This window comes from Ctenocephalides felis, unplaced genomic scaffold, assembly GCF_003426905.1.
Source record: "Ctenocephalides felis isolate EL2017-DRISC unplaced genomic scaffold, ASM342690v1 CF-g0.4_SCAFFOLD_01492, whole genome shotgun sequence".
Lineage (NCBI taxonomy): Eukaryota > Metazoa > Arthropoda > Insecta > Siphonaptera > Pulicidae > Ctenocephalides > Ctenocephalides felis.
In genome coordinates, this window is record NW_020537646.1 from 7,995,435 (window position 1) to 8,007,849 (window position 12,415).

Below are 12,415 nucleotides of genomic sequence, written 5' to 3' on the forward strand. Positions count from 1 at the left end.
AAATGTAATATAAATTTGTAAAATATATTTAGTATTTAATATATGTTTAGCATATGAAAATAATTGTTTTCATTTTTTGATCTTATATAATAGATAGAAGCCATCGTATTCTTGCAACAATATATACATTTTTTATGATGATTTGATGAACACATTACAAATCAAATCCCATGTTACGTGCTACTCGATATCAGTAGTAATATTTATTTCTACTAAAAATAGATCAAAATGCACTAAATTTCAAATATACACCCATCATCAGTAATAAATTAATTCTAATAAAAAAAACTATCAATAATTAATAGGCCAACTGTTAGGTTGCCTATTATTAGTCATATGTTAAATTATAACGATCAAAAAAATTACTAAATGCATAAGGGATTGTTAAAAATCGACAGAACTATTCATGTAAGCTTTTACTATTACAAAAATAATTTATAAATTATTATTTAGATCAATATAATTGTCAAAGTTTGATTCATCTGAAATAATTTTGTAGGTATCTAATTAAACAAAAGATATTTGTAATGCGTATTTATAACTCAGAAGCTAAAAAAAGATCCACTAATTTTTGCATACGTTGGAAGGCATCTAACACATTGTTAAAATTTTTATATGGAAAATTATATATACAAAAACTTGAAAAACTTTTTTTAAAATTGAAATAAATAATGCAGATTCAAATTCAAATAAATAATTGTAGGAGCTAGTGCATTCAAAATCAGACTTTTTATGGGGTTCCCACATTTTTTTTATTCATTGAAAAATATATGCATTCTATCAGTCAGGTACATTGTCGGGCGTAAAAAACTACTCGAAATATTATTAATATCTATATTCTATTTCAGCGCTAAATATATCGTTAACATTTTTTGATACGATAGAAATTTTAACGACTTTAGTATTTGATGTCTGATGAATGTATAATTATGCAGCAGATACCAAAAATACAGAATTGTTTTTTTTTTAATGTTATTATATTTTTGCAGCTAGCACTAAGAGTTCCATATACTGTTTATCGCTTCTTTGGAAGTCATTTCTAATAATGCTGGGACTGTTTTAATTTATTGAAGCATATTTCTGAACGTTATTTTAAAGTAAACTTGTATATCACTGCTGCTTTATATCAGGTTAACTTTAACGCAAATTTGGATTCGAAACTCGTGAAAATCTCATCGTGATGCGTGAATATCGCCATTTTAAATACAATGTGAATATTACATAAAAATATTAAAAAAATAATTATTAAATATAACGTTTTGTTGCATGAATTACAATTTTAGGTCGTTCGTTAAAATCTTATTTTTTTTCATTATATATTTTTGAACTAGCGATTATTATTTTAATATAACAATAAAATGGCTTTAACTATTCTAAATTTGTTGACAATTGTTATTTAATGATTAAATTGAATTAAAATGTTAAATTTGTTAATTTTGACAATAGTTGTCCTAACACATCTTCAATAACTGACTGGTTCATGAAGTTAAATAATTAATAAAAAAAAGAATTCTTATGCGACAAATTCAAAAGGATTTTCTGCCAAAAATAACACTGAAATTTTAGATATATAACTTAATTAAATTAATTAAATATTAATCTATTAAATATTAATATATATTTCGTTCTTATTTCATATTAGCTTCAAACGAGTGTCTTAAACGAACTGATTCTTATTATATCAGATATAACTAAAACTTATCTTTTATGATATGCAAAACATCTAATGTATTTTAAAAGATTCTTGTTCAAAATTTGTGCATTAATTTTTGAATCGCGAAATAATCAAAAGTCATCTTCATAAATAATGCATTCTGGGGAAAAAACGGTCATTCCAAACTAAGATATGTTCAAAAAAAAATTCGAAAGGCCAAAGATGACATTGGCAACCATGTATATAAGATCGTTAGATAAAAAAATTGTCAGATAAAGCTAATCATCTAATAAGCAATCATGAACAAATTGGTAAGCATCTGTGATAAAAAGATTAATGAAAGTGAACAAGTGTAATTGGAACAAAGCCAAACCGAAAAATAGCCAAAATTATTGGATTTGTGTTAAAATAACATTACTAGAGTGCTAATATAATTATTTGTTTAATAAAAAGTGCTAATTACTTAGTTAACAATATCCAACATTAATAAGAAAATGTTATTTTAATTATACTTTCAATAAGGAACATTCTGTGCAATTTTATTCGTCAGCTGGAAATATAAATTTTTCCATAACTTCTGGCATTGTCAGTTGATTGAAATGTGAAATGATTTTCCGGTAAAATAATTTTATTACTTTCTAGGTCATTTTCTTCGCCGTCGTAGCAGCCGTCTGTGCCGCCCCCGTGGAAGACGAGCACGCCGAAGTCTTAAGATCAGAGGCCGATGTCCACCCAGAAGGATACTCCTTCACCTACGAAACTTCCAACGGCGTTTCAGCTCAAGAACAAGGAAGTCTGCAAGGAGAAGCCGTCGTAGCCCAAGGATCTTTCCAATACACTGCCCCTGATGGCACTCCAGTTCAAGTAACCTACGTCGCCGACGAAAACGGTTTCCAACCCCAAGGATCCCATTTGCCAACCCCACCACCAACCCCAGACCATGTTCTTAAGAGCTTGCAGTACTTGGAAGCTCACCCACCACCACCAGCAAAAAACTAAATAATTTAGGAAAATTCTAGGAAGACACATGCTTGGCTAAACTTGATTTGATGTACATTATAGATTATAAATTTTATCATAAATAATAAATACGTAATTGCAAATATTTACGATATTTCATTGACTTATAAATTTAGAATAATTCACTAACAGCAGTTAAAAGTATCATCATGAGTTGTGATGATATAACTTAACTATGTATATAGCTTTTAAGAAAGCAATCCAACGATTTTTTTCTATATTTCGTGTATATTTTTTATTACAATTTTTGAATAGTATAATTCATCTTGTAAATTTTAAATATTGAGTAATAATTATTAATAAAATTTGAGGAAAATATTCAATACAAATGCATATGAATCAGGTTTGGTTGTCATTGAATGCTTTTCTGCATTTTAGGACAAAAATAAAAAACGATGTATATACACTCATATATATACATATACATACATGTATACATACACAAGATGTTATTTTAATTTGCAAATATTGTGAACATTAAATAAATTTGCATAAATTTCGCAAACACGTGAATGTTTATGTATTAAAAAATCTTTTAAAAGATAATCTTCACTGTTGATTTAATTAAATTACATTGATTAATTGAATATATTAATATCTTAGAAATGATCACTGTGAGTTAATCTTAAATCCTAACAAATCATCCCATAATTTGAATTAAAAATTTTATTTAGAAATTAATAGAATACAAGTTTTTGTTCCCAGAACAACTGCAAGTATTTTAATTGTTTGCTATGCAGTTTTATTATTTAATTAGCATTTCTTCAGGATTATTTGTCGCCATAAAATTTAATAAAATATTGGTAAGATGAAATGAAAGGCGGGAGTTGTCATTGATGGATAAATATATAAAAGCCCAGGTCAAGGAATTGGCTAGATAAAATTAAACTGCAAACATGAACAAATTGGTAAGTGATAAGTGTGGAAGTGTATTAAGTGGAAAATCGATTATACTCAATAGTGTTAATTAAAAATTTATGTGAGAATATACAGATGGATTATACTTGTTGAATATTCTATTCTACTCATTTATACGCGTGTAAAAAACTCAGAACAGAAAATCAAACCAATATTTTAAACATATTTATACATCCGTCAACATAGAAACAAATAGTAGTGTCTCATATTTTTACTTGGAAAGTAATCATACATTCAGATCATAATATGTTTCAAAGTGGAAATAGCTTTTCCCAGCTTTTCAGAAATAAGATTATTATCTATCACCAACTTAAAAAAGAATGCCATAGCATCTGCTTTAACTTTAATGTCAATTCTAGCGAAAGTCATACTACAAATCATTTTTATATTAAAATTTAAAATTGTGATGTTTTTAATTATTTATCAAATTTTCTTTTTTATTAAATTATTTTGTGCAGTTTATAATTCTGTATTCAACAGTATTCAACCGTATCAAGTGAAAAATAAATACACGTAATATCTAACTAGACTTTTTTATCCCCCACGTAATTGTTTTTGATTTTTTGTCAAACCCCCCTCTCTCTAAAAGCCTCAGGTGATTAATGAACGCCCTCTAACTCGGAAAGACCGTAGAGATTATTTTTGTTTGGCATCGAATTTAAACTCACGCCATATTTTTAAAATGATGATAATAAACAAATATTTATTTTTAGATCATTTTTTCCGTAATAATGGCCGTCGCTTACGGCGCCGCCATCGACGCGGACAAAAACGCCGAAGTTCTGCAACGAGAACAAGATGTCCAACCGGAGGGATACTCTTACAGCTATTCGATATCTAACGGTATTGCCGCCCAAGAACAAGGTAGGCTGCAAAATGACGCAATTGCTGCTCAAGGGTCATTCCAGTTCACGGCACCCGATGGCACTCAAGTCCAACTCACTTATGTGGCCGATGAAGAAGGTTTCCACCCTCAAGGACCACATCTGCCTACTCCACCACCGATTCCTGACCACGTACTCAAAAGCATACAATATATTGAATCTCATCCACCACCATCAAATCGATAGAGAAAATAATTTAATTATTTGATATTAAACTAACTAATGTTAAAAAAAATTTTGAACAAATAGATAAATTTTGTATAAAATTTAGAATGATTTATTTATATATTTAATTGGTTTTGAAAGATGTTACAAATAAAGATTTGTCAATTTAAATTTGTGTTCTTTTTCTCATCATGAGATTTAATTATTAGTTCTTAGTAACTTTTAATATTTTTTACAAAATTGGTATTTTGTAAAAATAATATTGAAAGATCTAAAATTTTGCTATAAGACTGTATATTATTGATCTTGAGTAAATGATATTTTATAAAATTTGGAAATATTTGAGTCATTAACGGAAAAAATGTTTGTACCAATTAAGTTTGTGCTACATATAAAAACTAAATTTTTCCATATGATTATTATTTAGTAAATAATTTCCGCAATTCAATAGTGATCTTTTTGTATTTATTCAATGCAGCTATTGATAACTTAGAAATATATATTATGAAATGGAATCGGTGCTTGCTAGCAAGCCGAAACATATCTATTTTTAAATTTTATATAATTTAATTACGTACAAACTTTGGCACTATTAATTAATTTATTCAAAATTTAGAACTGTCATCATAAAATACAGCAAAATATTAGAAAAAAAAAGTTGAAAGGTAGCAGGTGACATTGAAGAATAAATATATAAGAACGTTGGATAAAGATATTTGATAGATAAAGTTTATCAGCAAACATGAACAAATTGGTAAGAAACAGTGCTTTGGTAAAATAGTAATTAAAAGATAATTTTATTGGTTTAAGTGATAAGTGATCAAATCTGCAATTCAACTAAAACTGTGATTATCCGAGCAAAAAAATTAAATACTGGAAAACCTAAAACATTTAGTTGTGATTTAAAAGTTTAATCCAAATAATTGTAACCTTAGTTGAAATTTTATAAGTGGAATTTTTAATAAAATTTTCCAGTTTATTTTTACGAAATATATAATTTAACTAAACTGGCGTGATTTTGAACTTGATTTCAAATATTTAACAGAAGCAGTTCCTGAGAATATCTTGTGATATTTTATAAAAAAAATTATTTCTTAGGTCATTTTCTTCGCCGTCGTAGCAGCCGTCTGTGCCGCCCCCGTGGACGACGAGCATGCCGAAGTCTTAAGATCAGAAGCCGATGTCCATCCTGAAGGATACTCCTTCACCTACGAAACTTCCAACGGTGTAAAAGCTGAAGAACAAGGCAATTTGCAAGGAGAAGCTATCGTAGCCCAAGGTTCCTTCCAATACACCGCCCCTGACGGCACCCCAGTTCAAGTAACCTACGTCGCCGACGAAAACGGTTTCCAACCCCAAGGATCCCACTTGCCAACCCCACCACCAACCCCTGACCATGTTCTCAAGAGTTTGCAATACTTGGAAGCTCACCCACCACCACCAGCACGTCCTTAGATAATTTCATAGGATTAGCAGAAATTGGACCCCACGATGATATAATAATGGCCCCAAGATATAAACTCTAGTTAAGATAATTTTAAGTTTTATGTTTGTGTTGAATGAATTTGTAAATTTTATTACAAAATAAAAATTTTATTATATATGCAATTGATAAATAGATCTTTTCTTTGCAATTCTAGCTTACAATATATTAAATTTCAATAATTGATTTAGTAGCATATGCAATAATATTCTAAAAATATTTTTGGTCAATCTGCGTAAGCGCTTCATGCTAATTTAAAATTCGCATTATTTTCACATAGGTCAACAACTAAATGGCAATTCATTTGCATCTCATCATAATTTAGTAAAATCATGTATTATGAAATATTCAAAAATTTGAAATAGTGTACGATTAGAGATTTTACTAATATTTTGTATTTATTTGACTCAAACTGACCATACGAGATACAATTTTAAAATTTTATCAGATCTTTATCAAACAGTAATGAACTATAAATTGGGTTCCAATCAATGTTTGATCTTATCTATGTAAATAGTTTTATGGATATAATCAGAAGCCTTATCTCTAAAAATGTTCACTAAAAATGCATTCAATCAAAATATAAAAGTCTGTGTTTCTGTTTGACGTAAAAGATACGAATAAGTTTTATTAGTACACTGTTAAGTGTCTGTTAGATAAAATTATTATAATATTAAATCAATTTGATGCAGCTGATGCAGCTCTTGGGAATTAAAGTTAATTTTTATTTTAGTATTATAAAATGTTAAAATTTTACTACGTAATTATTTAATTATCCTATTTTTGATTTAACAATTTTGCCTCACAACTTCTGAAGTTTTGATTGATAAAAATAGATCATTTTCTTCGAATGCTATCATAACATCGTTCAATTTTTAATAGATCTTCACAAATTGTTATTTAATATATCATACTGCTTGTTTTATCAAAACACGATGTATAAAATTCATTTCATTTTTATTCATTATTATCTATCATTATTGTACATTATATTGACTTAAGTTAGAAAAATCTTGGTGGTTGTTGTTGTCTGAACTGTTGTTGCTGTTGTCCTTGTGGTGCATGGGTACGAATGTATTCCAAAGACTTCAAGATATAATCTGGGATTGGTGGTGGTGTTGGCAAATGGGCACCTTGGGGTTGGAAACCATTCTCATCGGCGGTGTAGGTCAATTGGATTGGGGTTCCATCGGGAGCATAGTATTGGGAGTATCCTTGAACGGATAAGGAGTCTCCTCTCAAGGATCCTTGTTCTTGGGCAGCAATTCCATTTGAAGTTTCGTAGTTGTAGTTGTATCCGTCTTCGCGAACGTCTTGGTCTTGACGGAGGACTTGAGCGTGCTCATCAGGGCCGGCAGCGGCAAGGACAACGAAGGCCAAAAGGATGGTCTGGGCAAAATTATATTTTTTAAAAAAAAATAATATAATTATTCTATTATTAGTCATTCCATCAAACAGGGGTATAATAATCAAATAGATACTTCTATTTGCAACAATTAACTTTTAACTAATGAGTTATTAAAAGTACTATATGCAATTTTAAAATCCCAATTTCAAAGTATTAAATTTTTTAGCATATCCATTACATTTTTTTTGTACTCCATATTTTAAAACTCACAATTTTAATCATGTTGTCTTGATGCTGGGAATCTATCACAAACTGATCATTCAAACAATAGTTTCGCTTATATATGATTCCGAAAGTTAAACACGAAGATCGATATTCTCTCAAATGTCGATTAATATATGCACGTCGATCAAAAATGTGTCATACATGCATATTTAATTCAATTCTTATAGATCAGTGTGCGGTTATATAGATTATTGCTCATTTACGACAGTACAATAAATCAGAACTTCGGGAACAAGTTGTGGGCATAATCATGTTTATATTCTGTAGATTTAGTTCTTGTAGAATTTTGGAAGATTGTACATGATGGTATAGAAATGTGTAGTTCATTGTGCTATTTTTGGACTGATTGTGCAATATGTATTAGATTGCACAAATATTAATTCAGTGGTTTTACACACAAAATTCAGAATAGCCATTAGCCAAGTATAGCCAATAGTTCTGTAAGTAAGTAAATGAAGATGTATCGCTTTTCTGCATATCTGTAGATCTGTAGATTTTTTAAAATATTTATATATATATATATATATATATATATATATATATATATTTAAAATACTGATTTATTTAAAATTTATCTATACACTTTTTTTAAATTTCTCTTGAAATATAAAAAAAATCTATACGTCAATCTTTGAATAATTTTGTACTAATCATGTACTGAAACACTAACAATATATTAACACATCGACTTTTGGCGTAAATATAATATATCTCATTAAAATGTAGTTCAGTTGATTATTGTTATTTATAATAAGGCTTCCGTGAATTTCATGCAGCGACGTAAGAAAAATAATAAAATTCATCAAATTTAATAAATAAATGATACAGCTATGGCTATATTAGAATAGCTAAATACGTTATTAATACATAATTAAATTAAGATGACTTACCGAATTATTTGCGTGTCTGGTAAATACTCCCTGGTAACTTTCATTATGGCTATATATTTTTCATAAGACCCTAGTTAAAACTGTAACTCGGGGCTAAAATTTAGCCGCTAAATGACCACATAATTGTTTTAACCACTACACTTTGTAGAATTATTGAATTAAACGCATATTTTAAACATTTCAACACAAAATTTCACTTAAAATAAAATAGCTTTTATCACAAAATTTTAATAAAAATGAAATAAATTTTCAACACACTAGTGTAACGCGCGGCAAACATTTCAACTGGAATTTTTTGGCTTGAAAAATTATGTAAATTTATGTCAGCACGACAAAATTGTACTGAGGATCGACATAATTGTTTAATCTAGGAAACCTATATTTCTAGTCGTCTGTTTTCTTACTTTAATCAGGGCCGCAACGTTCTATTCAGGTATATATTATATTTTATTATTATATAGGTAATATAAATATTAGTATGATAAAGCATTGTTTTGAGAAAAAACATAATTATATTTGTATTTGTAAAATCTACTATAAAATGTACATGAATAATAATGAATTATTATTATTGATTTGCTACAATTACTAATTATCTACACGGTTTAATTTCAGAGTAATATTGATCTGAATGTATAAATATCTTAGGAATTTGAAATTAGCATCCAGTTATTAAAAAGAAAAATTAAGTTTTTCATATGTTTTTAGTCTCAATACAAAAAATATTGTTGTTCAAACTCTTTGAAAAATTTTGTTTTTTATTGAAGTTATATTTGAAAACACCTCAAACTTATTAAAATATAATTATTTAAAATTAAAATGTATTGTCTCTAACATTTTAATAAAAAATTATTATTTTTATAAAGGAAATTTATGCAAATAATTTACTTCATTTAAATGCAACATATGTACTTACATGTTACATTATTAAATTAATTTCCAAAATAGCATCTATTTAAATAATTGTTTAATTTTGATTTAAAGGAATTCTTAATGATTTATAAAATACAATTTGAAGTCGTTCGAACTACAAAATTTCTAGCATTTTTATTTAAAACACCATGTGTACTATTGTATTTTTATTAATTATTTTCTATTTACATTTATTGACTTAGATTAAAAAAATCTTGGTGGTTGTTGTTGTCTGAACTGTTGTTGTTGCTGTTGCCCTTGTGGTGCATGGGTACGAATATATTCCAAAGACTTCAAGATATAATCTGGGATTGGTGGTGGTGTTGGCAAATGAGCACCTTGGGGTTGGAAACCATTTTCGTCGGCGGTGTAAGTCAATTGAATTGGGGTTCCATCGGGAGCATAGTATTGGGAGTATCCTTGGACGGATAGGGAGTCTCCTCTCAAAGATCCTTGTTCTTGGGCAGCAATTCCATTTGAAGTTTCAAAGTTGTAGTTGTAGCCGTCTTCGCGGACGTCCTGGTCTTGGCGCAGGACTTGGGCATGCTCATCAGGGCCGGCAGCGGCTAAGGCAACGAAGGCCAAAAGGACAGCCTAGAAAATAATAAACTTTATAATAAATTCTATATTTCAATACTTAAATAAATCAATAATTAAAATATGCTAAAATGCTCTGTTTTATTTTTCAACTTACGATTTTGATCATGTTGTTATAGTAATGCAACGAGATTACAAACTGACTATTCACTGAATGGTAACGCTTTTTATATAAAACAGAAAGCGATTTGTAAAGTTTGAATTCTGTCAATATCCGCTGACATATAGAAATGGATCATAAAATTTAAATAAATGGGATGTGTGCGAAATATCGAATTGTGGAATCGATCACACAAATCGTGGGATTGTTCTCGTTTTGATATGAGCATATAAAACCACTATTATCCATAGCCGATTAAATTCATTTAGTATATTGAATGATATACAATTTAATATTTTGCAACAGTGTAATGTTAATTACGAGATAAATATATATGTAGCATTCATTATCCAAAAGGCTTCAAGTGGTTAATTGTGGTTTCCGATTTATGTCCAATGGTCTGTATTCAAGTTAACAAGATCTGATTTATGAAGTTTTAAATACATACCTTATTTTTTATCAACGACATGTTTTGTTGTTGGCTAATGTCGTTAACTGGCATTGGGTCAATGGCAATAATGTATCAGATAAGCATTTTTACATCTCCTCTCTGAAGTAATGAATAAAGAGTAATGTGCATCGGTGCAATTTTTGTCATATGCACCTGGAATAAAGGAGATGGAAAAAAACCCGTGTACTTAATATAAAAGAAGTGAAAATGCAGACTTAAATCATTCGTTACCTGTGATCCGAATAACATTAAACATGTTTAAGATAGTAAGTAGCTTGCGGTGCATCTGTATATTAGTTTAAATATCTAGTGATTAATATGATTATTTTTGTAGGTAATTTTGTTCGCATTCGCGGCTTTGGTTGTAGCAGATAAAAATGCAGAAATACTTCGACAAGGTTCAGATGTTCAACCTGAAGGATACTCTTATAACTACGAAACTTCTAACGGAATCGCTGCCCAGGAGCAAGGTGGTCTGAGTGGAGAAGCTATTGCAGCCCAAGGATCATACCAATTCACAGCTCCTGATGGAACTCCCATACAATTATCGTATATAGCCAACGAAGGAGGTTTCCAGCCACAAGGAGCGCATATACCGACACCTCCACCAATTCCAGATCAGATTTTAAGGGCTTTGGAATATATCCGTACGCACCCACCAAAAGAAGAACCTCAACAGAAAAGATTTTCCTAATGTTAAAGATTGTGATGAAAGAAGAAATAAGTGTTTATAATTTATAATAACAGATTCAGAATAAATTTATATTTCGTAATAGATATGTGTGTTTTTGTGCAAAATATTTTGATTGATACTCAAATTCTCATTAAGCAAGTATCAACTCTTTTCACTCGGATGCCGCCGCCTAGGTGGTTGAAAAAATTAAGTGGGTAAAGTTTTTTTCGAAAAAAAGTACGGCATAGATATAAAGAAGTTGAAAACCAATGCTATAAGCTGAAATATTTATTAACTTTTGACAATACAATTCAGTTATTCAATTGATTTATAATTTTTATGATGTGTTTCATAGTGTGGTATAAAGTTTCTACTTGTTGCTGCAATTGTTCACTTCTTAAATGCATATTTCAAGACTTCGTAAGAGGGTGGAAAAAAATCTTTTATCCTGTTGCTTCCCACACGAAGAATTTTATATAAATAAATTCTTCAATGAATTGTGTTTATGAGAAAGCTAGAATTGCATATTTAATGCACTGTTGCATAAAGCCGAAAAATGTGAATCAGCAACATATTCAAACATATATCTAAATATGCCATTGTTTTATAACTATGCCAATAAATAAAAAAGTAGAAATTACTAAGCTTTCTCAATAGCTCTCGGAACAAATTAATATTGTCTACTGTTTTATTTCAACATCCAATACTCAATCTTAAGTTCAATGAATCATAAAGCACCTATAGCATTTCTGGGTGAGAATGAGAATAATCAATGGTATAAAGTTTTAAGCCAATGTGAAAAAAATCTATTGAATCCATTCTCTGTTTGCATAACTATTAAAACATTTCTATCAAACGAGATTTATCTCATTGTATGTAAATTGCAATGCACCTGAAATGATTGATGGCAGAAAGTGCCGACGGTTCGTGAAATCCATTGTGCGTCGATGTTGCAAAATCTGCGCCCGATGCGTTTTCGCAACTTACGTTCCAATTCTTCGACAATTATTTGTTGTTTGCATAATACTTGTGAAG

The 12,415-nt window shown here is 29.3% G+C and overlaps 6 protein-coding genes across 6 annotated transcripts; 4 read left to right on the plus strand and 2 right to left on the minus strand.

Annotated features, from left to right (window-relative positions):
- The first annotated feature begins 1,953 nt into the window (after nt 1–1,953).
- LOC113370753 (larval cuticle protein LCP-17-like) lies at nt 1,954–2,653 on the plus strand. Its single transcript, XM_026611443.1, has 2 exons — nt 1,954–1,965; nt 2,297–2,653. Exons 1-2 carry the CDS (start codon nt 1,954–1,956, stop codon nt 2,651–2,653), a joined length of 369 nt encoding a protein of 122 aa, XP_026467228.1.
- A 1,670-nt stretch (nt 2,654–4,323) lies between these two features.
- On the plus strand, nt 4,324–4,662 carry LOC113370755 (endocuticle structural glycoprotein SgAbd-2-like). The gene has a single exon (XM_026611444.1). It carries the CDS (start codon nt 4,324–4,326, stop codon nt 4,660–4,662), a length of 339 nt encoding a protein of 112 aa, XP_026467229.1.
- Nucleotides 4,663–5,383: 721 nt separating this feature from the next.
- LOC113370756 (larval cuticle protein LCP-17-like) lies at nt 5,384–6,096 on the plus strand. The gene is made up of 2 exons (XM_026611445.1): nt 5,384–5,395; nt 5,740–6,096. Exons 1-2 carry the CDS (start codon nt 5,384–5,386, stop codon nt 6,094–6,096), a joined length of 369 nt encoding a protein of 122 aa, XP_026467230.1.
- A 1,008-nt stretch (nt 6,097–7,104) lies between these two features.
- Nucleotides 7,105–7,918, minus strand: LOC113370722 (pupal cuticle protein Edg-78E-like). The gene is made up of 2 exons (XM_026611415.1): nt 7,743–7,918; nt 7,105–7,513 (listed from the first exon to the last, which is right to left on the minus strand). Exons 1-2 carry the CDS (start codon nt 7,752–7,754, stop codon nt 7,127–7,129), a joined length of 399 nt encoding a protein of 132 aa, XP_026467200.1. The 5' UTR covers nt 7,755–7,918; the 3' UTR covers nt 7,105–7,126.
- Nucleotides 7,919–9,763: 1,845 nt separating this feature from the next.
- LOC113370757 (pupal cuticle protein Edg-78E-like) lies at nt 9,764–10,328 on the minus strand. Its single transcript, XM_026611446.1, has 2 exons — nt 10,254–10,328; nt 9,764–10,153 (listed from the first exon to the last, which is right to left on the minus strand). Exons 1-2 carry the CDS (start codon nt 10,263–10,265, stop codon nt 9,764–9,766), a joined length of 402 nt encoding a protein of 133 aa, XP_026467231.1. The 5' UTR covers nt 10,266–10,328.
- A 604-nt stretch (nt 10,329–10,932) lies between these two features.
- On the plus strand, nt 10,933–11,401 carry LOC113370758 (larval cuticle protein LCP-17-like). Its single transcript, XM_026611448.1, has 2 exons — nt 10,933–10,973; nt 11,042–11,401. Exons 1-2 carry the CDS (start codon nt 10,962–10,964, stop codon nt 11,399–11,401), a joined length of 372 nt encoding a protein of 123 aa, XP_026467233.1. The 5' UTR covers nt 10,933–10,961.
- The last annotated feature ends 1,014 nt before the right edge of the window (nt 11,402–12,415 follow it).

Bases quoted from the DNA above. Each gene is read 5' to 3' on its own strand.
- LOC113370755 (XM_026611444.1), top strand. From the start codon at position 4,324: ATGGCCGTCGCTTACGGCGCCGCCATCGACGCGGACAAAAACGCCGAA.